This window comes from Varanus komodoensis, unplaced genomic scaffold, assembly GCF_004798865.1.
Source record: "Varanus komodoensis strain SLA01 unplaced genomic scaffold, ASM479886v1 scaffold12, whole genome shotgun sequence".
Classification (NCBI taxonomy): domain Eukaryota; kingdom Metazoa; phylum Chordata; class Lepidosauria; order Squamata; family Varanidae; genus Varanus; species Varanus komodoensis.
Genome location: NW_025335349.1, coordinates 7,293,853 through 7,317,152, shown reverse-complemented (window position 1 = coordinate 7,317,152; position 23,300 = coordinate 7,293,853). Strand labels below are relative to the sequence as shown.

General features: G+C 39.4%; 1 protein-coding gene across 18 annotated transcripts in view; it reads right to left on the bottom strand.

The window, feature by feature from the left end:
- Positions 1-23,300, bottom strand: part of RIMS1 (regulating synaptic membrane exocytosis 1) — a 146,135-nt gene that overhangs the window by 30,276 nt on the left and 92,559 nt on the right. For 9 of the 18 annotated variants that reach the window (XM_044421653.1, XM_044421663.1, XM_044421660.1 and 6 more), the window contains one exon: positions 5,027-5,262. The exons of 7 other annotated variants lie outside the window; for them this stretch is intronic. In XM_044421653.1, the coding sequence (XP_044277588.1) occupies positions 5,027-5,262 (236 nt within the window). The remainder of the gene's footprint in view (positions 1-5,026; positions 5,263-23,300) is intronic. 2 more of the 18 variants (XM_044421664.1, XM_044421654.1) reach the window with 1 other exon arrangement.

Here is a 23,300-nt window from a genome sequence, read left to right as displayed (position 1 = left end):
GATTTATCCCCCATGCAACACATTTTTTAAATAATCCTTCTCACTTTCAGTTCAGTGTTATTAATATTTCCTCATCTCCCTAACTCTGGCTATAGTCTCCTGTGTTCCATTTCTCAGAAGCCACTTTAATTTGGCAGCATTCTGATCTTTTTCAGTGATCTATTGAGGTCAGCAGGGATTCTTTTTATTTTCATAGGCTCTGGATTTACTTTTATTTGTGTAAGTCACAAATGTATCATTATTAGCATTTCTTCTTCATCTTCACAAATTGCTGGTTGAGCGAGGTATTTGTAACCTGTGCCTAACAAATACAAGCACAGTTCCAGTCCCTAGGTGATCTGCAATATCAAGCTCAATCAAGAAAGTCAGGTGAGGCCACTGAAATCAATGGCATTTACTCTCCGAGTGTGTGTGCAATTTCAGCAGGAAGTAGGCCAGGGCCAAACTGTATTTTTAGCTTGGGGGCCAAATTCTACTTCAGAGAAGCTCCAGAGATGGGGTCCATTCCAGGAGTGCATGATGCTGGAGGCCCATTTTGGCAAAGCCAAAGTAACAACAACGTCAGCAACAAAGCACTTATTTTATATTAAAGATCATACTGCCAGTAAGTGAGCCTCAGAAGAGGCAACAAATGATTAGGAATTGGGGAAGGGGGTACAGCCAGGAGAAGGCTTATGCCCAGTTGAGGAATTTCTGTGGCCCTCACCTAAGCACACTTAACTTACTCCAGTATGAAACCCAATGATTGGATGCTGCAGGATGTTTGACACATTTATGGTCACAAAAAAGCTGGTTCATTGAGTTGATACTTGCTAGAAATCCAGGCATAGACCATGATCCAAAGAACTGTCTTGACTGATCTGCACAGAGTGGGTCTTCGACGTTCTCTCCAGGCAGCAGCCCCCTGCACTGCCCAATAACCCAATACTCAAAGTATAGGACAGCTTTAGCAACATTGTCACAGAAATCCGAGGACTTGCCGTTGTGGAAAAAAATAGCAGTTCAGGTGCATCACATATGAGTTCTCCCTTACACCTACCATTCCAACCATGGAGAGACAGGATGATATATAGCCTCAGCCTTAGCAGGATTAACAATATCTATTTATCCTATATGTCTACATTTCCTTAATTTAGGGATAGGCAACGTGGTGGTGCCCTCCAGATGCTTGGGATGACCGTCCCAAACTTCTGGAGGGTACTAGGTTACTTATTGCTGTCTTAATTCATGGTCAGAACCAAAACAGCAGTATTATAAATTTCACCACACAAACTGCCAATTATCTAGTGAAGTAAAGGGAACTGTAACAAATTCATGTGAAAAGAAATATTTATTCAGTTCATATGAATGCAAATGGAAAAGCAGGAATAAAATAAGCGAATATAAAAGAAACCTAAAGTGATATTGTTTAAGACAGAGATAAAAAATCCTTCAGACAGTGAGCATGTCTAAATCCCATAGCAGCAAATGGGATTTAAGCAATTTAACAGCAGCTTTCCTCTTGAGCAAAATCCAATCAACATTAGAGGGATTCATAAATGTGCTTGAGACTTGGTTTAGATCAAGTCCTTTCAATCATTAAAGAAAATCCTTGAAGTCCCCTAATCTTTTGCTGTAAATAATCCCTGGTCACATAATGAGCTCTGTTAAAATGATTACAAGCATTCAATAATATCCAGGTAATGGAGTATGGCTAATTATTTTCAAAAATCCTTCCAATATTACATGAGTGTTATTACAAGAAAACAAGATTAGCTGTATTATTTAAAATTAAAACAGCTGAGCTGCTTGGCATGTTGTATCTTTTAGTAGTTGTATCTCGCTTCCTAACCTTCACAAAATATACACATGCAATATTTCCAAATTGTGTACTGAAAACTTCCTTGTAGCATTCTCAATTCATTGGCTGGAAGAAAAGCAAATGACAGGTGTGATAAAACACAAACATTTCCCCAAGTTTTCTGAAGCAGGGGCAATTAAAAATATGTTACATTAGGCTAGGTTAGAGTAAAACAGCTACATGGACAGAGGAATTGAAACATGATGAGTGATAAATGGAGACACCTGTAAGCTTTCCCTTACATTTTTGATAGAAAGCATACATAGACTGAGGTCAAATGGTGATCAGAAAAAATTGTTGACACAGTATTTTATGTGAGCAGCCAATGGTATCCACAATACCCATATTTTGTTTTCCCCAGAGAAAACTATCAACAAATTGTGGCATTGTTCAGATTCTGCAGTGGAAATCGCTGTACTGAGCTGAAAAACAGCTCTTGCCTTCAACTCCCGCATTTGGCAGCCCTGTGTTACACACAAAGCCCCACCTGCTGTTTCTGAACAATTTATGTATGTTCATGTTGGTACCAAGTGCCAAAAGTTGTCTATAAAAGAATCAGCTCCCCTCTTCCACAAAAAGGAAAGGAATTGTCATCACATGGCAATAGGATTGTATTTGATAACATGAATACTGAGTTTAAAAAAGGGGATGCAGAGCCAAGGACATTAGACATCCAATTTAATCTAGAAGTACATTAGAAGGAAAACTGCTACTCCACCCAGAAATGACCCCACAGCAGTGGCAACTAGAGATCTTGAAAAAAAACAAAAACCCAAAAACAGCCTGCTTGCCCCTAACTACATAGAAATGTCTAAATAGGAGTTGCTCAGATTCCAGAGATTGTGTCCTTAATTTCACTTGGAAAACTGTATGAAAAATTGATGGCATATAAACTTTTTATAGAAAAGTTACACAGAGGGAGAAACAGAATCAACACAATATGACGTGCCTAAATGGAAAACCAACTCTCGACTTTCCCAGAGGAGAAACTGAATGAAACTCCTTCTCAGATCTAACTGACCTATCAAGAGCCTGATGAATTTCAACAGAGTGCCATTCCAAACCAGTGTGCTTACTGCTGCATCCTTGCTTATAATTAATGCTTATACTGAAATGCCTATGAAAATCAGTTGAAGTCACATGCTTAATTTTCTTGGCAAATCTATTTGCAACATCAAGGAATGAATTCTACAAGCACCAGAAACACATCATTATGATCATTATAATAGTATATAGAGGCAGATACTAGATAATTTGGGTTGAGCATACATTGTTATATACATGACTATACAGGTTAGAATAGCAGTATGTCTTCATTCTTTATATAACAACCAAGCAGACTGAGGGAAAGTAAAACAAACAAACAAAAAAAAAGCCACGTAATGGTGACTGCTCTTGTTTCAAAAGCTAAGCTAAACACATGTAAAAAAAAATAGAAGTAAATTATATTGAACTGAATTGGGCACTTCCAAGCGAACACATTTTGGACTGTGGGACTGGAGATCGATAAGGGTGCTGCATTTCTTAAGATGGATCTTCAGTGTCCTTGTCAGTAGACACAGCAGTAACAATATTTGGGCATGTGAAGATTCATAGATAGCGCTTAAAAGTATGACTTCCTACTTGGCAAGCAAAATGTGATAGTGCGTTTGTGAGATGAAATCTACCTCTGAAGATCTGGGTGACTCTTTGGAAATTGAAAGCCAGTACATTTAATCCCAGCCCTACATTCAGAATACTAGAAATACATTGGATTTTACATATGTGGTTCTGATATGATCACTCATGAAACATGAGTTTTTGCATAGACCATGGCACTTTGATATACTACAATTAATCATCACCATCTGAGTCTACAAGATCCCTAAATCATGTACAGCATTTCTGAAAGTAACACAAACTGACTATTTTCACATAGAATGACTCTTGGTATAAAGAGAAAGAAACACTCCAACTTCACCTTCCTATGAAATCTACTGATGGAAGCACATGACCCCATTATTTTTCTGACAGATTTATTTGAAAATCACAAATGTATCTGGCATGAATAAGCACTTAAATGGCCTGATTTCATTTACTCTATTGATGCCTAGGAGGAGGGTGGGAGAGAGGAAGGGTGATTAAATACGAAGGTTGGGAATTTGATAACACAAATTAGAAATCTTTGACATACCTGCACTTTGTGATGATCTTGATCATGAGAGATACCCACTGCTGTAAGTCTGATTGAATTCTATCCTTATGTCAGGTTTTCCCTTTAGTTTTAAAAGTCATTTAAGGACACCTGCTCTCCTCCGAATGCAGGGCAAGCCCCCTTCCTGATTTTAACAGAACTGCATTCCTTAAAACATCTCTTTTCTCTATAGCAGCTCGCTCTTTCTTTAGGCTATAGAGGGGAGGCATTAAGATTTCTGAAGTACCAAGAAAGAACAGTGACTTTGAAAGCAAAACATATATTACCATGCTACACTGTCATTTCAGTAAGCCCACTTTTAGAGTTTAAAAAACAATACAGGATCCATCCTTAATTATTGTCAAAACCAGTCCCTTCCTTTTACAAAAGCAAACGAACTACTAATAATGTTATGTGCTTAGAATTACTCAGGTGCTGTGATTGGCCTTTTGTAGCTCGTATGTATACATTGCACGGAAAAGAATAAAGTGTTACAGTGCTTATGCCATAATACTCCCCTGGTGAGAAGGGTGGTTGTGCCATCCCATACACCAGGAGTGCAGAACCTCAGCCCTGGGGTCCCATCCTGCCCTCTAGGGTCCCCCAAAGGGCCTGTCCCCTTGCCCTTGCTCTGCCACCTTTCCCCAGATGGTAAGTGATTTCCTGACTTTTGCATAGTTCCCCAAATGGGATTACTGGGATTAAGAAAGGCAAAATTATGGGAGGTAAGAGCTTAATAGTAAGCAGCAAGATTAGACTAAATATGATTCTATTTTTGCCCAGTCCCCTTGCGACTTTTGCTCCACCTGCCATTGGAATGTGCCTCCTGAGAGCTTTTCCAAAATGGGCCTCAGACTTTGGGGTGGGAGAAGTTCTGCACACCTGCTGTAGACAAATCAAGCTGCTCCTTGCCAAGAAACTGTTTCCTGGACTGGCTACATCTGAAAACCAATCTGATGTAATTTTGGTTTATGTTTTAAGAACCATGCTCTTACTGCACACATTTCACTCACCTGTTTGGCTAAGCTGCGATGTGCTTCGGCTTCTTCGAGATACCATGGCAACCACTTTGGCACTAAGGCTTGATCGTCTTTTCTTCCCACCTGTTCCAACCGTACCAACGGCAGTGTCTGATTGACTCCCATCATTATGCTCCAGCTTATACACCTCTCCACTCACACTTGTGCTCTTTGTGATGATTCTCCCTGAAGTCCCCATCCGTCTGCCTTGCATTTTAGGATTAAACGTACTATATTTACAAAGTAAAAACATACATGTACATTTAAATTATGCTTGTGTTTAACAAAGTCTTCAAATCTAAAAACTTCATCGTAAAATTGTACTGATTTCACCCACTTTGTATAGTTTCACATTTTTGATAGCAAAGCACTCCCACTTAACCTGGCCATGTTCAATTTCCTGACACTCGTGCACTGAAAGCATGTCTCACTTTTCATTTGTTTATTTTAACTCTGTTCAGTGCTCATTTACTGGAATTACCAAGTCCTAGTGCATTGGGGAGGTGTTGGCATCTTTCACAAAGAAGGATATACTGGCATGTAACACTATCCTAATAATCTAAGTAGAAATCCTCACTCAAACTCAAGACAGTACAAAATAAGGGAACAAAGATAAATTCCAACTATGGTGAAATGTGGGTTTGTATAATCCCCCCCCGATATATACTCTGATCAAAACAAAGCATTGCAATAAAACATAATGCAGCAGGGTAAATGCACTTTATCAATGTTGCTGATGAAAGACAGAAGTTCCTATGTAGGAGGAATAATTAGTAATCTATTTCTATTTTCAGAAGAAAATCACACTAAATCCTCATTAAATAAATAAATCATGATGCTGCTTTAACATGTTTTCATGCTAACTCAGTATAGTTGGATTGATGGGAAGTCAACAAGGGTACAACTAAAATGGTCTTATTTACCATAATATAAATGGTGAGATACATTATGTTCATTTCATTTTTTATTTATAGTGCATCATATTTGTTCAGGATATACACTCAAATAGCTGCTCATAAATTTGCAGATGAGGTATGCAGCTATAGAATTGAAGTTTTACTTGGTTAATTCTATTTAGATTTCTAGTACTTTCTATTTCATTGGATTGGGGCAGGCAATAACTCTAAAATCAACATTAAACAAAATGTGTATGTAACATGTTTTTCAATCCTAACAGATTTGTAGGAGGAGGGAAGGGATGGTTCCTCCATCCATTCCAAGCCCTGCTCTCTCTTGCTGGCCAGATTGGGAATTTGGTGGCTCTGCTGGACATTTAAAAGTTTTGACTCTTCCAGAATCCCCTCCTCTCTCACACATACCACTGAAAAGCAAGGGTGGGATGGGCAGGGAATCAGCCACGACTGGTCCAGAGCAACAGAAGGGTGTTTGGAATTAGCAGCTCCAAAGCTGCTTCTGGTGCATCCCTGAAATGCCGTATTTAATTGGTTGTAAATTTACACCCAAAGACCTTTCCACAGGTGTAACAGTGACATAGCATGCTCTGTTGGTGGAGCAATGGCTCTCTGCAACCTAACCTCCCTGGATGGTCGTCCAAGCACATTAGGATTGCTCTGGCTCCCATCAAAAACTGTATCAATATTAACTCTACCCTATCTGTGCCCCCCCCCCCCGGCCATTAAAAACAGATCCAGGTAAACTGCCTTACATGGCTTAGGGAGAGGAATCTGGTTCAGAGTCTGGCAAGCAAGTGCCCCTTGCTAGGGAGACTAAGGACAGCCACTGAGAATAGATATTTTGGTCAAGGTTTGATAATACTATATTTTTTATAAAGACCTGATACACCAATCAGGTGGTGCAATTTGGAGAACATTTCCAGACAACATTGAAGGTCATGCTTCCACACAATGAAGGTTTTCAGAGTTTAATTTACCTAGGAATTTGGTCAAAACTACCAAGTTGAGTTATGACTAGAAAATAATATGGCAATGAAATGTTGGAATACTGGTGTAATATGACCTGGTCTTTCATCTTCATCTGGAGGCAGGATTGCCACAAGTAAAGCACATTCACCATAGCCTAGTCCTGAAGTTAGAAGTTATTTATACAATATATAAATAATGCATTGTAAACCCAGTTGAAACAAAAAATAGTTTTAGCTTTCCCACCAGCTGGCTAGTGGCAGCTAACTATGACAAACTGGACTTCCTAGTGCAGAGAATCGAAAAGCAGTTTAAGGACACAAATTTGAAATATCAGAGAACACTGAGATATCACCAACTATATCTATTCTTCCCAAATCACAATAAATGCTAGTTATTACCACTGTAACTTCATTTCAGCTCCAGTTAGTTTCCCCATGTTTAATACTTCATCAAGGTGAGCTAATGGATAAGAACTGCCATTGCAGAACTTTGGCTGAATCAAAAAGCAAGCTGATCAAGTTCCTTTATAAGCTAAATTTTATTTTAGATTTTTCTGCAGCCTTGGATACTGTGGCCCATGAATTGTTGATGATATTTCTGCAGGTCATGAAGGACATTAAATATAACTGCTCTTGAGCAGTTTCACAAATATTAGGCAGGGAGATATAAGCACCTGACGATGGGCAATAATTCAGCATTGCCTTGGGGCCTCCATTAAAGGCTGTTGTGGGGCAAAAACTGCACGTATTTCCCATTCAAGATGTCTATGTAGAGACATCTTGCATTATAGAGTCATATAAAAGATAAGTGAAATCCATAGGCTGATCACCCAGAAGTACCTCTCATTTAAGCAAAAATATTAAGTGAATATAAAGTGCACTTTATATTGCAATCTAAGTGCACTTATCTGGAAAAGTTACACTGGAATGAACAGACTATGGCTGGAGTGAATTAAATCAGTTTATTATCCATTTCCCTTTATTTAACTGGATTGTGAACCTGAATGCAATTTTTTTTTAAAAAGACACATATTGGTCAGGAGGTATTTGTTGTTCTTTTAAGAAACAAGAACAGAAATAATTAGTATGCAAACTCTGGTAATGATAATTTAATTTTATTTCTCTAATAAAAGATATATTTGACACCAAGGATGTTCTCTTTAGAACATCTTGTCTAATGCTGTATGCACAAAGCTGAACACCCTAAGGAACTGTTCCACATTGCCAAAGGGAAAGTTTTTAACTAAATTAAATAATAAAAGCAGAGAACATCTGACATAATTAATGCTACATATACTTCTACAGGGCAATTCATCCATGTCTGCTCTGCAGAAGGCCCTATTGAGTTCAGTAGGATTGCTCCCTTAAATTAAAAAATAAATCAGGAAAGAGCAGGATTCTATAGAAAACTAAGAAGAAAACTCTAGTTTGGCTCAGTTATAATTTTTGTTGAACTCAGAATGGGTTGTGCATTTTAAACAATTATTAACAGTGCTGGACTAATACCTAGAGTGCAAAGTACCCAGGCACACCAAGGCTGTAATCTATCTACAGACCCCAACAGAGTTAAACAATTTAAATCTCCAGTGATTTAAGTGAAAGAGATCTAACCAAATGTTTAACTCCCTATTGAAATCAATCCAATTCAACTGCTTACTTGGCTGGATTGCACCCAATTCTTTCTTCCTATTATTTTTTTCTCTTCAAAAATCTTTATATTTGGATTAATTAGAAGAATCTTAAGGGTGGGATGTTTTTCATGTTTATCAAAACTATACAAGTATGATTCTACATTGATTTAATATCTGCGGCTCTATGAGGTTTCCTCTTCCTTGCCTTTATGTACAAGTACTACAACCACTTTTAAGCACTTCTTTTTCAACATTCATCTTCACAGCAGCTCATGTTTTGGAGACGCGGATGAAGGGACTAAGGCTGAGAACTGATGATCAAGATCACCTATGAAAGAATGGTGTGTAGATTTCCAAGATGGCGTTGGAACAAGACGGATGTGATTAACTGAGTTCGTTTATCACGCTGGTATTACTCGGCAGCGAGTCGTGGGAGACTCATCTAAGCCCTGTCGGGGTGAAGACAGATTGCCTGGGCACGCTTTTGGCTTGATGTGAGATGGCAATCTCATATCTGCTGAGAGCAATTCAGGTACTTCTCAACCGAGTAAAACAGGGGTGGTTTCAGCCCCTTCAAGTTCTCGACACCTTAGAAGATTAGCTTAGGATTTTTATTAGCTAGATAAGCATTGGAACTACTTCTTTTGCAATATTACCCGTGGAAAAGCTGCATTTGTTTATAATTTGGCATTAAGAAAAGAAAAACCCTCCGGATGTTTAGGTGGCGACTGAGATGAGAGAGTGCTGAGGCTTTTGTCCAAGTTGAAGCCGAAGAAAAAGACTTTTTCCTCTAACCTCTCTAAGGGTATAAAATTAGTTTAAATTTTTAAGGTGCAATTACGTGATAGGAGTTCAAAGCTTTGACCGATCATTTTGGATATCTGTTTGGACTTCTGCCAAGATCAACTGGACACTCGCCAGGATATTTTTCACATTGTCGGATGCTTTCTTCTTTAATGTGACAACTGTTTGGGTGAGCATTCCTATTTTCCTTTTGCAATACTACTTGTGGAAAAACTGTATCTGTTGTTAATTGGCATAAAAAAAAAGAGAGAGAGAAAAGGGAGAAAAGAAAAAGGATATAGGAATCTCCATTTCCTCTACTGCATTTCTGGGACCTCTGCCAAAGTATTTGGCAACTTGCCAACCTTCTGACCGCTAGTGATCTAGAGAAAAGAAAAGTGGAACTGATCTTGGCTGCCACTTTGTGGCTATTGGAATTATTGCAACGATGGAAGAGCTGAAGAGATTTTTTTTGGAAATACAAGAATTTTTAACAACGTTACAAATATCCCAAGAGGTGATGTTGAGATAAAAGGAAATCTTCTCAATTGTACAAAAAAAGCGCTTTGATAAACTCGATGCTTCTTTTAAGGAGATGGTGATTGATGTAGAATCCAAAACTGAACAGAATATACAAGAAATGCAACAAGTATATGAAAAATTTGAAAAATTTGAAACTGTGGATAAAAAGAAACAAATTTGGCCACTAAAGGAAGGAATATTTTTTTGAAGGATGGATGGATCCTGAATTAACTAAAATTGATTCTGAGGAAGAAGAAACAGTGAAGGTTGATTTGCAGGAAAAAACAGCCATTGGGAATAAATACTGACCTACAACAAATGCTACAATCACTGAAGGTAAAGCAAGAAATAGTGAAGATTGAAATACAGACTTTGAAGTGGGTTGATTTTCAACAAATAACACCAAGGAGAGAAAGATGGGCTGGAGATGTAAAGTTTAAAAATATTGATTTTCACCAAACCCTATTAAAACAAAAGCGGTTTGGAAGAGGTGCAAAAAAGAAATCTTAAAAAGGAATGGTATAAATGGGTCGGCATGTTTATTGTGGTAGGGAAAGGCTAAGGTATATGATTTTAACTGTGGAAGCTTTTCTACATTTAAATGTGTTGAATTATGAAGAGATTATAAGATTTAAACTGAACTAAGAAGGAGAAGAATAGGAGTGGAGTCCCCCCCCCCTTTTTTTTCCTCTCCTTTGTGGGTGATATAAGGGAAAATGAGAGATTCTTTTCTTTTTCTTTTTTTTATCTTAAAAATGAAAGACCAAAAGCTAAGTTGCATGACTCTTTTGTCTTTGAATTGCTATACTAGAAAATCACTATTATGGGAGTAGGAGGAGCTGTACTAAATAGATTTCTTTTTACAAGCGAGATATATTAAAGATTGTAAGGAGCTGGACTCTTATAAGGAGTTAATTATATGTGATTAAGTGAAGTGTAAGCTAGATGAAACTTCAATAAATTAGCTTAAAGAAAATTTGTTTAAAAGATATCATAGATAATTGTTGTCATTAAATAGATTAGATAAGATGTCCTTAAAGATGCTAAATGGATGTTAGACATGTGAACATAAATTGGGTTAAAAGTCTTTAGTTCTTTTTTAAGCTTGGAACTTTTCTTCTCTTTCACTTTCCTTTTTAGTGGATATTAGACTGGAATACTAGTAAGCAAGAAATGTATTTGATCGTATTTGTAACTATTATAATAAGGAGTTTATCTGTTTAATATTAGAAAAATGAAAAGATCTGGAATTGTGTAGAGTTGGTTAGACTGAAGCTACTATTGAAGAAGAAGATATTGACCTTTATCAAATTTGGAGAGTCTTTCTTTTAATATTGGTCAAGGAAAACGGGACTCTGTAAGAAATGGATGGACTGATCTTACCGTAGAAGGAGAAAGAAGATAGTGACTTCTATCAAATTTGGAACCTTTTTTTTTTTATTGGCTGGACAAACGGGACTTGGTTTAGATCTAAAAATGTTTTTTAAGATTCCATAAATGGATCTGAATATGATTACAGAATGTTAAAAGATATGTAGTAAGGGGCTGACTCAGTAGTTCTGATGTTTGTGATGATTGATGTTTTTAGTACTGTTTTAAAATTTAATAAAAAAGTATTGCAAAAAAAAAAAAGATAGAAAGAATGGTGTGTAGATGCTATGCTTTGTCCTCCCTCATTCTGCTGAAGGGTTCTTATAATACTTAATTGCTAACACAGGGTATGTATATCCCTTCTTGGCATGCAGAAAACTACAACAACAACAGCACCAGAGATCCTAGGAAATGCAGCTCTTCAGGACATGAGATTGCAACTAGGACATTACAAGGAGTCGTCATTCCAGGCACCATGCCCTGGGATATGTCATTTACCAGTGCCAGTGTCCATACTAAAAAGCAGAACATTACTGGACTGGGGCTAGGGAAACCTGATCACAGGCCGGTCTGTCCTATCCTGCAGGCTTGTTGTGAGGATAAAATAAAGAGAAGAGGAATCATGTACACCACCTTGGGTTCCTTGAAAGAAAGACAAATTTTAATGTAACAGATAAATAAATAAATATATAAATAATCGGGTGCTCTGGGAAACTACATGTACCAAAATTCCTAGTGCCTCGGGAAGCAGCTTTTATTTCAGCATTCAAGCTGCCAGAGAAGAAAGCATCAACCTCACCATCATCACTGCAGCTGCTGCTGCCAGCAAGGTTCTGGAGGAAGGAAAAGTAGCAGGCCAGGACTCGGCTCAGGGGCTCCCAGTGATGTCAGAGCTCTAATAAAACTGGACGTGGGGAGAAAGGGTTCTTTTTGTTATTTTTCTAGGAAATAAATTGTGTTGAGTGTCTTCTGAATTAAAGTGTGTCCAATACTGCTGCTTATGGGAGTGCAGAATATTGCTGCACTGAAATCCAGAGATCTCTGCAGCTATCACAACATCCCTTCTAGTACATTGACTTTGTATTTTCCAGAAAATCAATTCACCTGTGCTTTTGCAGTAGCCCATTAGAATCTGCCACTCCAAGAAAAAGAGGTGAAAGTCACATGTAACCTCTTGCAAGTGCCTGACCAGTCCTCTGCTTTAGGACTAGGTCTGGGAATTCTGTGCAACAGATAATACATGACTTCAGAATGAGTGAGCCAGCATAGGCACCTGGGAGGCAAAGGCAAAAGAACAAAACTGAGCCTAAAATAGACTTTTGAATTCTGGTCCATGAAACATTGTCTTGCCTCAGGTCAAGGTGCTGTTAACCAAAAACACATATTCATATCTCTATTTGTTCCTTCAGTTCTTGAGCTGTTCAAAGTATAAACAGTTCCTCCACCCCACACAAACAAAAGTATCCATTGATGTCCAACTCCAGGAATATTTACTAATTTAGGATTTCACTCATTCCATGTATTCTTTTACAGGGAGTGCACAGGGCTATCACTGGATAGAACAGCTGAAATTCCCCTTACATAGGCAGAATTCCACCCACTGAATTCTAGCCAACGAATGATGGAATTCCAGTTGTACTCATAATCCAAATAGGAACTGTTTAAAAGGGCTTAGTTGGCTTGCCAGAAATAGCCAAGACCAGCACTTATTTTGAGTTACACATTTCTGCAGTTTTCCTAACATTTTATTTTGGTGGTGTGATCTGACTGAATTGGGAATAAATTAAAAGAGCTATTGCATTCATTTAGTCAGGCAAACATGCAAGACAATATCATTAGTCCACTTTGAGGTTTTCAAAGTCATATTTAACTATGTAGGTCAATTATATGCATAATCTTAGATAAAGATTACATAAAGATATAGAAAGGCAATAACAGGATAGATTAACTTTGATACAGAAGTTATACTAGTGACTGCATAATTTGATAAATGTCCATGCACTGTATAAAATCATAACAAAAAGAAAAGCTAGCATTGCTCATTTTTCAGCTGCTTTCCAACGTAACTCACCTTACTCTATGAAAATACATCTTTTTCTGTAATCAAGGTAGCCACAATCACTTCTGAAATAACAGCTTTTACCACACTTTTGCAGGTATATGAATATATTCGCAAAAGAATCCTTTGATGTTTTATTCCTTAGTTGGGCCCTGGTATTCCATATAGTTCTTCAGCACAACAAAAAACCAGCCATAGCACAATAATCTTCTTTGTGGTCAATATACAGATTCAGCAACTCTGGTCTTCAGAAAGCATTGCTGGTTTCCACGAGTGCCAGGTAGTATGCTTTCTGCCTTCTCTGTCTAATACGAAAACACATACTAATTCTAAGCCCCTATGGAGCCCTTTGTATGGAGGTTGCTCATGAATGCTAATAACTTCAGAGCAAGTAGCACTCCTGGACCAAAGGAAAAGATAATCACTTCTTTTTAATGAGGAACATAATATTCTAAAAATAAACTACCCACTGTTATTCAAAGTGTGCCACATTCAAGTGCTACTTCAGGTTGCCTGCAATGGCCTTTTTGTCAGCCATACCAACAACAAATCCTGAGCTTGAAAAAAGCCCTCAAAACAGCCTTATTCATAAACTAACTAAAGTTGCAATTCTGTGCAAATTTGCATGGAGTAAGCCCTGCTCAACACAGTGGAACTCATGAGCAAAACAGCCTTTATTTAAACCAGACAGAGCACTTTAGTAGGACTAAACGGGGTTTAATGCACAAGAGCTTTTAATAGTTTGCCAATTCCAACAGCTGCTATTACATTCATGTCAGCAACTCTAGTAATTTGAGGGCCTAGTAATAGCGCATTCCCCATAGAATCTTATTACTTTCAAGGAGTGTTGAGCAATTTGAGATCAGTGCCATGAACTAGTACCAAAGTCCACCCAAATGTTGCATATTCCCAGCAAGTAATTAATGTAAATGATAACCAACCCGACAGCTGCTAAATGCTGCTGTTCTAAGGCTACATTATTACTGGCATGAAATTACTGGCTTCAAATGCCGGGAAAAACTCACCTGGACTTGACTCTCATTTCATGACATTGTGAGCATCAGAGGAACAGCATGGCAAGTACACCAGTTTGAATTATTAGGATAAGGAGGTTCAAGATGAGCATAGCCATGCTTGGCCTGCAGTGAAGAAGGCTACGCTTGCTTTGTTCCCGGAGAGCTACCACTGTTCCCCCCCTTTTCTTGGCTCAGGGCCCAAAACTACCTTGGAAGTAAATGAAAGCACAGGTAACAGATGCTCCCAAACCCGAGTGGAGTGGCTTTTTCTGACTATAAGGTACAGATTCCTCAACGGGAAAAATGTGCATTGTTTCCATTGAGGAACAGGATGTGGAGGCATGTTTTTGAGGTTTTGGGATGAAGGAGAGGTGGTGGCAGCCACTTAATCAGCATACAAAGTCTCAGCAATTGTTCACTTGGGATGCTCAAAACCACAAGGCACCATTCAAGGAGAGCCACGGGATGTTCATGTTTCCTTGCTCACCAACAGTATTTGTTTGCTGGATTAGAACAAGCTTCTTACACATGATGGCAGGCCTACATCCTCCAGGCATATGCCCACAGCATCTGGGCAATTTCTGGATTCCCCAACATGTGAACTATTCTTTAGTAAGAAGGAACAATAAGAAGGTGTTTCTCAGGGTCTTCAAGACTGACAATGTTAATATGGCATAAGTATTTTGGACTACGGGTTGCACCATCTGTTGCATAATAAAGTGAATTGCCGGTGCCGGCTCCAGCTTTCTGAGAGCCCTTGGGAAAGGTTCCCCCACTGAACCACTTCGTTACCTTTGGCCACCCTTGTCACCAGCTGCTATTGCTCCCCATTGTCCTCAGAATTGCTGCCTCTCCCTTCTCAACAGGCAGAGAGCCTGTGCGCAAAGAGGGAATGGCACGTGCTGCTCCTCCTTCATGCCACTGTTATTGCTGTGGCCAGAGCCACAGGCAAGCAAACAAGCAGGCTGCGAGGAGGAAGAGGACACACCACCCCATCGAAGGCCCTCTGCTACTGTGTGGCAAAGGCTGTCCCAGCGATGCTTGCCCCTGATGTCAGCCCTATGAACTGCAGACTATGGAAACAGATGCCATGTTTTACTTATTTATCAACTGCATTTCTACCTGTCCCTTTGACAAAAGTTGTGTTAGCCTTTAAGGTGACATAAGACTCTCCATTATTTTTGCTGCAATGCACCAGCATGGCTCTTCCTCTGAAAATTAGCAGGGAGACAGACAGACTTTAGTGGTAGATGTGCTTTGAATACATTTGCCATTCTGACACGTATGTTTTCAGAATAAGAAGAGTGTTCATATACCTTTCATGACACTTAGATTGTGAGTATATCTATACTTTTAGTTTCTTCTAAAATGTGAATCATCTAATGTTCAGTGTTTAACCTTTATCTTTGTCTGCATGATGGCTAATTGCAGTGATAATTGGCTCAACTCCAAAAGTTGATGGACCCTATTATAAGAGGTCTTGCTTTACCAGGCGTAATCATTGTAAAAATACACAGTTAAAATACTAATCACACAACATAACTGTGCTACGTTTTCACAAAAGATTGAAACAGTAGATATCACAGTTATGGGCAACTTTATAAGAAAATAGACTGACTATATAACATAAGCAAACTATCAGTCCTAGTTCACAATGGTTACTAAGATTCAGTCTCAAAGCATTATTCTATCTATCCAATGAAATCTTATTTTAAGTAAGAGGAGAGGAGAATGCGATGAAAATTCTGTTTCATGCCTTGTTCAACTTTGATGCCAAGTTCTGCTATATTTATTGCTAATTCAACGAATATGTTGTCTTAATCTTATACTCAAAGTTCATTATAAAAGGGAAGAATCCTGTAATTAGTACACTCATACTTCCCTGACATAGGAATGGAAAAGCTGCCTGTTGCTGGGAGCAAGAGTGATGGCGGGCATGGGCAGGCGTTCCCTACAGATGCACACCATGCTAATTTTGCTGTTTCAGATTCAGAAGAAGAAACCGAGGGTCTAGGGTTGTTCAAAGTCCTGAGAGGCAAGGTAGGAAATGGAGATGGGAGAGATTAGTTCAAGAGTAGACGTGGAGGGGGTTCAGAACAGTATGGAGATACAGGGAACAATATGGAGATACAGGAAGTGGGAGGGGCCACTGAGACTGGGAAGTCCTCCAACAGAGATCAGCCGCTTCCCTGGGAGAAATCCCCTGTTGCTAGGTGGTAGCAGCAGTGAGAAGTACAAACGGTTGACAAATGTGTGGAGAAAAGACACATGCACTTGCACAGTGCCTCTCCCCAAGGCTTGGGTCACAAGTGGGTTCATAAGGAGCATTTTCAGGAAATGACCGTCAGGTTGGGGTCACCAAACTGCTTTCTGCATACTCAGAGACTGGACTGGATGATTTATGTGTAAAAACAATAAAGAGATTTTGCACAGGATGGCGAAAGGCTGGTAATGATTGGAGGGAAGAAACAAGGCTCACAGTACCTGCGGCCTTTAAGATGCTGCATATTGTGCACACACAGAGGGAAAAGTGACCAGAAGGGCCATGATCTGTTGAAAGATGTGACAGGAACTGGAGTTCAGATGGTGAAGACGAAGCAGTTTTGGAATGTCAGCAAGTGATCATGTAATATATCAAATCAAGGTCAGAGAATATCTGCAGTTCAGCCGCCGCTGCCAACCAACCATCTCTTGGGAACAGAGAGATAGCCCAGCAAGGAAACTGGGGGTGGAAGATGATGAGAACCCCGATCTGCCAATGGGAGAACGGGAGGCGGGCTCAGGGTCTGCCCAGGGCGTGCACCAAGAGCTGAATAGTCTGTCAGATGTAGAGTTGCCAGCCGCTAGGAGACTCCATTGCCAGAGCTGCGGGAGGGGTGCTCCTTCAGAGCTGAGGACGAAGAAAGTCTCTTAGATGGGACGAAGAATAAGGGGAGGGCTCAGCGAGGGTTCAACTCTTCATTCTGGGTGAACTCAGATGTTTGACAATAAGGATAACTAACAATAAAGCATTAAGAAAAGGAACTCTGAAGCAGCATGTTTTCCCAGGAGAAGGACTGCACCTCACTTCCATCAGCCCCAGGCTAAATGATCCATGGTCAGGTATGATGAGAACTGAAGTCCATGCAAATTGACATATGTGAAATTTGAAAATCGACAAAACTCAATTATTTTATGGTAATACCCAATTAGAACAGTTTTATTTTAAAATATGCTGTTAGTTTCATCCAGTTAATGAATGATACTTAAATCACATATTATACCATTACTGGAAAACTACCTTTCCCTTTTAGTTATTACTTAATTTTTCATTTGTACAAATTCAAGGCAGAAGAAAGCTTGACATTATTGGAAATTAATCTAGTGAGTGCATGCTTCTATGGGCCTGAAGAAATAGAAAGATGGGATACGATAAATGAGCCAAGGAACATCTGCAGCCTTCCAGACACATAATTTAGGATAATCACAATTTTTTTATGTCAACAATAATTTTGAAAAATTAGATTTAATCTGCTGCAAATTTGGTTTTAATAGAACAAAACTTGTGCAGCATCAGACTAGAAGTTGCATTCCTCTGTTGGTTTCCATTTTCATGTTTTCCATTTCCACACAAGAGCAAAACCACACTACTTTCAAATAGGATTTCATGAATATGGATGCACTGGATTTTGAAATGAGGAAAATAATAAATTTGTATGCTGATACCCTGTCCCCATCCTCCCCACACACACAAATGCCAAAAAGAAACGTCTTCATCCTGAACATGCGCATGCGAGTGCCCCATGCTTGCAAGTCACACAAGACTGGGACACTGCACAGGAGTGCTTACCGTCCTCATACTGCTGGCAAAGAATTACAGCAGAAAGCATGATACACTTGGAAGCTCACAGCTAATGGGGCTGTCAATTAACCTGAAAGAGTTACTAGATGAAAGAAGAGTGAATTGACTATGGATAACTGAGCCCAATTCTGTTCGCCACAATGCACAGGATTCATTTAGTATTAGTATCAATGTTAGTGTTAGTACATCACATTTATATCCTTCCTTTTGACTTGCTGAGGAACCCACAGCGGCTTACATAGCTCCATTTTATCCTCATAGCAACAGCCTTGTAACTGAGGTTGCTCTGGGAGCCTGTGACTGGCCCCAAGTCACCCAGTAGGCTTCATGGCTGAGTGAGGACTAGAACCTCACTGATTCCCTGAGTCCCACTTTGCAGTCTTAATCATCACACCACACTAGTTCTGAATTTAGCCGATTCTGGACCTGGGTTTGCAGTTTAAAGGGCAGGAAAGACGTATAGGCTGAGGAGCCACCAAGAAAGAGACTCTGGTGCCAGGTAGCAGTCTTTTCCTCAATGGTGATGGCTGCCTGAGCTCCCTGCTTCATCAGCTGCTTGTCAGCCTATCTTTTAAGCAAAGAGGAAGGTTCTCCCCTCAGACGAGGAAGGGAATATACAGGAGAGAGGGAATTGGCCTCAAAGGAGGTGACTGCCCTTCCTCCATGTCCCATCCTCCCCCACAAAGTATTACCCAGGTATTCACATGTAGACATACACTGTAAGATTATGTATATGACTAGATGTTAGAGGCAGAAAGGTTTCAGTATTACAAGAATTGCTATTAACTGTAATGAACACAGATACATTCTCCAATTTTTAATTACCTTTTGCACCTTCAGTCAATGTGTGCGAAGTAATAAGGATAGGTCAAATCACACAGTACCAAATTCCATTTCCAGCTAGATTAGAGCTGCACCCAATTGCACATTCTGTGGGAGGCAATGCAATGCAGGCAGGCAGCCTTACAAAGGGTGTGTTACTATACACTTTGATGCAGAATTAAGTCTCCATGTGCTCAACAGGGCTTACTCTCAGATACAACTGCAAAGGAGTGCAATCTCAGATGCAAAATTTGGTTGTAGATCCAATTACAGCTGTTTTTCTATAGGACTGCACAGATAATTTTGGTGCTGCAAAGTAATGAGCACCTTCCATAAGCATCATCCTTAATAGCCAGGAATGTTTTAATCACGCTGTCTTTCCTGTGCGTGCACACTCTGTCCCTCGCTCCGCTAATCATTGAGGCCCCTCATAGAAGCATCTTGCATAAGAAATCAAACCACACAATAGAGGCAGGTAACTCCATGGTGGAAGGACACTTAGAGTCCTTCTTTTTTACTACTCTCCCCACAATAACTGTTGCTTCTTTGTGCCTGTGCATTTTTTACATTAGCACAAGTTTCAACAAGGCCCCTGTGTCTGATTTTAGGATCTGCATCTACGAGTGCACAGTCTTTTCAGCCCCAAGGGCTGCATTCTTTGTATGCTGAGCCAGGGATCTCATTGGTGCATGTGCTTCCCTTCACATCCATGCACAATTGCACATACGCTAAGACTTGGAGGTTGGTTCCACAATTGCTTCTTTTCTTCATGCAAACTGTGTGCACACTTCTCCTAGGTCTGCAGTCACATTTTTCCGTCATTACAGAATTCATAAGAATTCTGGGATTTTTCCTAGTCAGTTACAGCAGTTGATGCTTGTTAGCCCCAATCAACCAGCTTAGACGGTATACACACAAGAATATATTCTGGAACAGTTTGTAAGAGATTTTCTTTCCAAAATAAATCAGATTCTATCTGTTATTAGGCAAACAGTGTTGGCACTAAAAGTAGCAACCTTTCAAATAGAACTGAAATATTTTTTCCCTGCCAGGAGAGCAAAGGCTGCGAAAATTGTAACTTTACCATTCTAGCATTGCTAGACAGAAAATAGGCATCTATCATTAACTTGATTATTCACAGTAAGTTAGTAGACTGTGTGCATGTGAGTCTGTTTTTCTACCTATCAACATAAACACATACATGCTACCTGTATTTGTATGCAAACTTTTTTTTCTTGTTTGGAATTACCTGGTGCTAAACATAAAGAAGGACAGCTACTCTGTATGTATGAGTGGGAGCTCATGTGTCTGTCTCCTATTAGGATACCCAAAGGTAATAGAACTAAGGGGTATTAGGGAAAATAACCTTCACACAAAGTTAAATATGGGGGAAATATAAAATAAACACATAATGGCTATTCCATCCCCCTGATTTTATTTAGATCAGTTACCAAGCAACCATAAACAGAAGCTAGGACATCGCTCAGCCCGCAAGCTAGTAAAAGAATGATCACTGGGATTACTGGGATAAATACACAAGGGAAGGAAGCTAACCTTTACCTCACATCAGCAACAGTATGCCTTCTCCTTTTCTTGTCTTCCATATTCACTTTTTTTCCACTGTGCCCCGTCTTGTCATCTAATTCCCATGATATCCTTCTTTCTTTTTTCCCATCAGTTTTGCAGATCTCTAAGGACTTTGACCTTTCCATAGCCAAAACATGCAGGCATGCAAAATTAAATGTAGATAACTCAAAATGAATATAAGGAACTCCAGGTACTAACTCTATATTTGCATGAGATTTTGTAACACTAGCAAAGAAAAATAATGAAAACAGAAAGAACCACCAAATCTGGATTTCAGAACCAAATGCTATCTGATAAAGAACAAGAACCGTATCTTGTTACTTCTACAAAGAAAAAGAAATCATTTGTTTTCTTTTTCAAGTTTTTAGTATCAAAACTGAACGGTGACTATGCATTGTTTCAAGAATTTTGACATATAACTGAATAAGAACCCTTCAAACAAACCATTGAGATTGACCTATTGAACAGGGACAATCCAAAATTTATTAACTTTCCCAGATGCAGAGCATAATTTGTCAAGAACTATTGATTTTTGTGTATTTTTCACCATGTAAACTGCCATGCTAATACCAAATTTCCTAATCATGAACTTTAGTTAATTCAAAGTAAACAATCTGATAGTAATAGAAAATAAATTCATGTGCTAATACCTTGTAAAATAAAAAACCCAATGGAATAATAATGATAATGAACATCTTGTTACAGAATACTGAAACATTTTAAATACTTTTATGTAGTTCATATATTAATCTTGGGAGAAATACAGTCTTGAAAGGTATGAAACAGGTATGTTCTTTAAACAGAAAGATCTTGTGAGAGAAAATGTTCCATCAGTATTACAAGTTATATTCAAGACTCTTTCAACTCCCTTTTTGTCTTGAAAGAGAGCTATCACTGATGGTACAGGTACCTCTCTCTAAGCTGTTGCATTATGCTTCTAAAAAGGAACCAAATACTATACTCACTTAAGCTGTCCTACGGCTATGAGATCAATTCCACTTTCATATGAGCAAACCCATTGATGCCTATGAAGCTTCAGTGAGACTGCCCTGAGTGAATGAACTGTGGATTGCAGCTGAACAGCTTGGATAGCACAAGCTGCAGTATCAAAAGGAGTGCTTAGGATGGGGTACATCCCTTAAGATACTCGCTCAGCCTCATGGTGCTGCAAGGGGGTGTGAAACACCCTGAGTCTACAGGCAAAAACGACGGAAAGATCATGATCAGTACAGAATCAGGAAGCGATATACTGAGTTAGTATGTGGTATCCATCTGTACCAGCTTGTCCTAGACTAGTATCCGACTAATGCGTTGGATGGGAGTTGCCATCATGTTTGGGAATGATGGAAGTTGCTGTCCGACACATCTGGAAGGCACTAGGTTGGGAAAGAGTGATTTCTGCACAATGTATTTGGCAGTAGTGATACATTACCATGATGAAACTGAAATAAAAAAGCACAGCAAGGTAGGCTTGCTATGTTGGCCATACTGGGAAACGTGCTTTGCCCTCTGTACCTGCTACAGTATGTGCACCTACAGAAACAGGGTTGTGTATATTCTTTCCAGGCTGCCCCATCACCGATCCATGGGTAGCTACTGCTTGTGCGGGGCACAGAGGCAGTCCTGGGACCCCAGAGAGCTGCAGGGGATGAGAGACAACACTCCCCATAGCACAACGTCCCCACTACGAGAGCTGCTTCAGACATGGCACCCCATACTAGGAATGACTGGCAAAGAGTCATCATTTATAAAAATGAAGTTAATGATAATAAATATGGGCATTGTATTGCTTTTTAATGTTCTTTAAAATTAATTTTCAATTCTTAATGTTTTTAATCTATTGTATTTTATTGTTTTTTATACTTTGTTGTAAACTGCCCAGACAGCTTCAGCTACAGGTGGAATAGAAATTAATTAAATAAATGAATAAAGTATGATCACCACCTGGAAGCCTGCTGCAGCTTTGGAACATTGCAGCTACCTTGTGCCTACCCACTGCTTCGGCTGTTGCAAGCTTTCATGCAGATGGCGCCACAGAAAAGCATGCTGCATTTTTAGTGCAGTTCGATCCACTGCTTGACAACGGGGCCTCTGTCACTGAACATGCACATTTCAACATTAAAATTTACATGCATTAACATTTGGCTCCACTCTGTCCAAAACAGTCCCACCTCCCATTTAAAGGGAAGAGAGCCAGGGTGTCAGGGAAAAGATCTTATTGCTTTCTTTCCTAGGGGAGAGAGAGATTGAGGGAAAGACCTGCAAAGTTAATAACGGTAACACACTGTGTAAGTTATAAAGCACCACACAGCTTGGGACCATGATACCTGATGGAACACTTCTCCCAACATTCCTCCACCTAGAGACTACAATCAAGCGCTGGCGCCTTCCTCCAACTATCACCTCCGAGGGAGCCTTGGATGGTGGCAACAAGGAGAAGAGCCTGTTCAGTGGTGGACCCCAGGTGCAGAATGAACTCCTCACTGAGGCCTGCCTGGTGCCAACTTAACTATATTTACAGTGCCAGGTAAAGACAGTCCTCTTCTGCAGAACATTTAATTTGTTACTAGGGCCTGCTAATTATTAGACAGTATTGAGTAGTGTTTTCTTTACTTAGTATATTTTTCTGTTTTAAATTTGGTTTCAAATTGTTAACTTTAATGATGTTTTCATATGTTTCGATGGTGCATTTTACATTGTTTTAAAATATGCTATTGTGAACCACCCAGAGAACTTTGGCTGTTGGGTGGTATG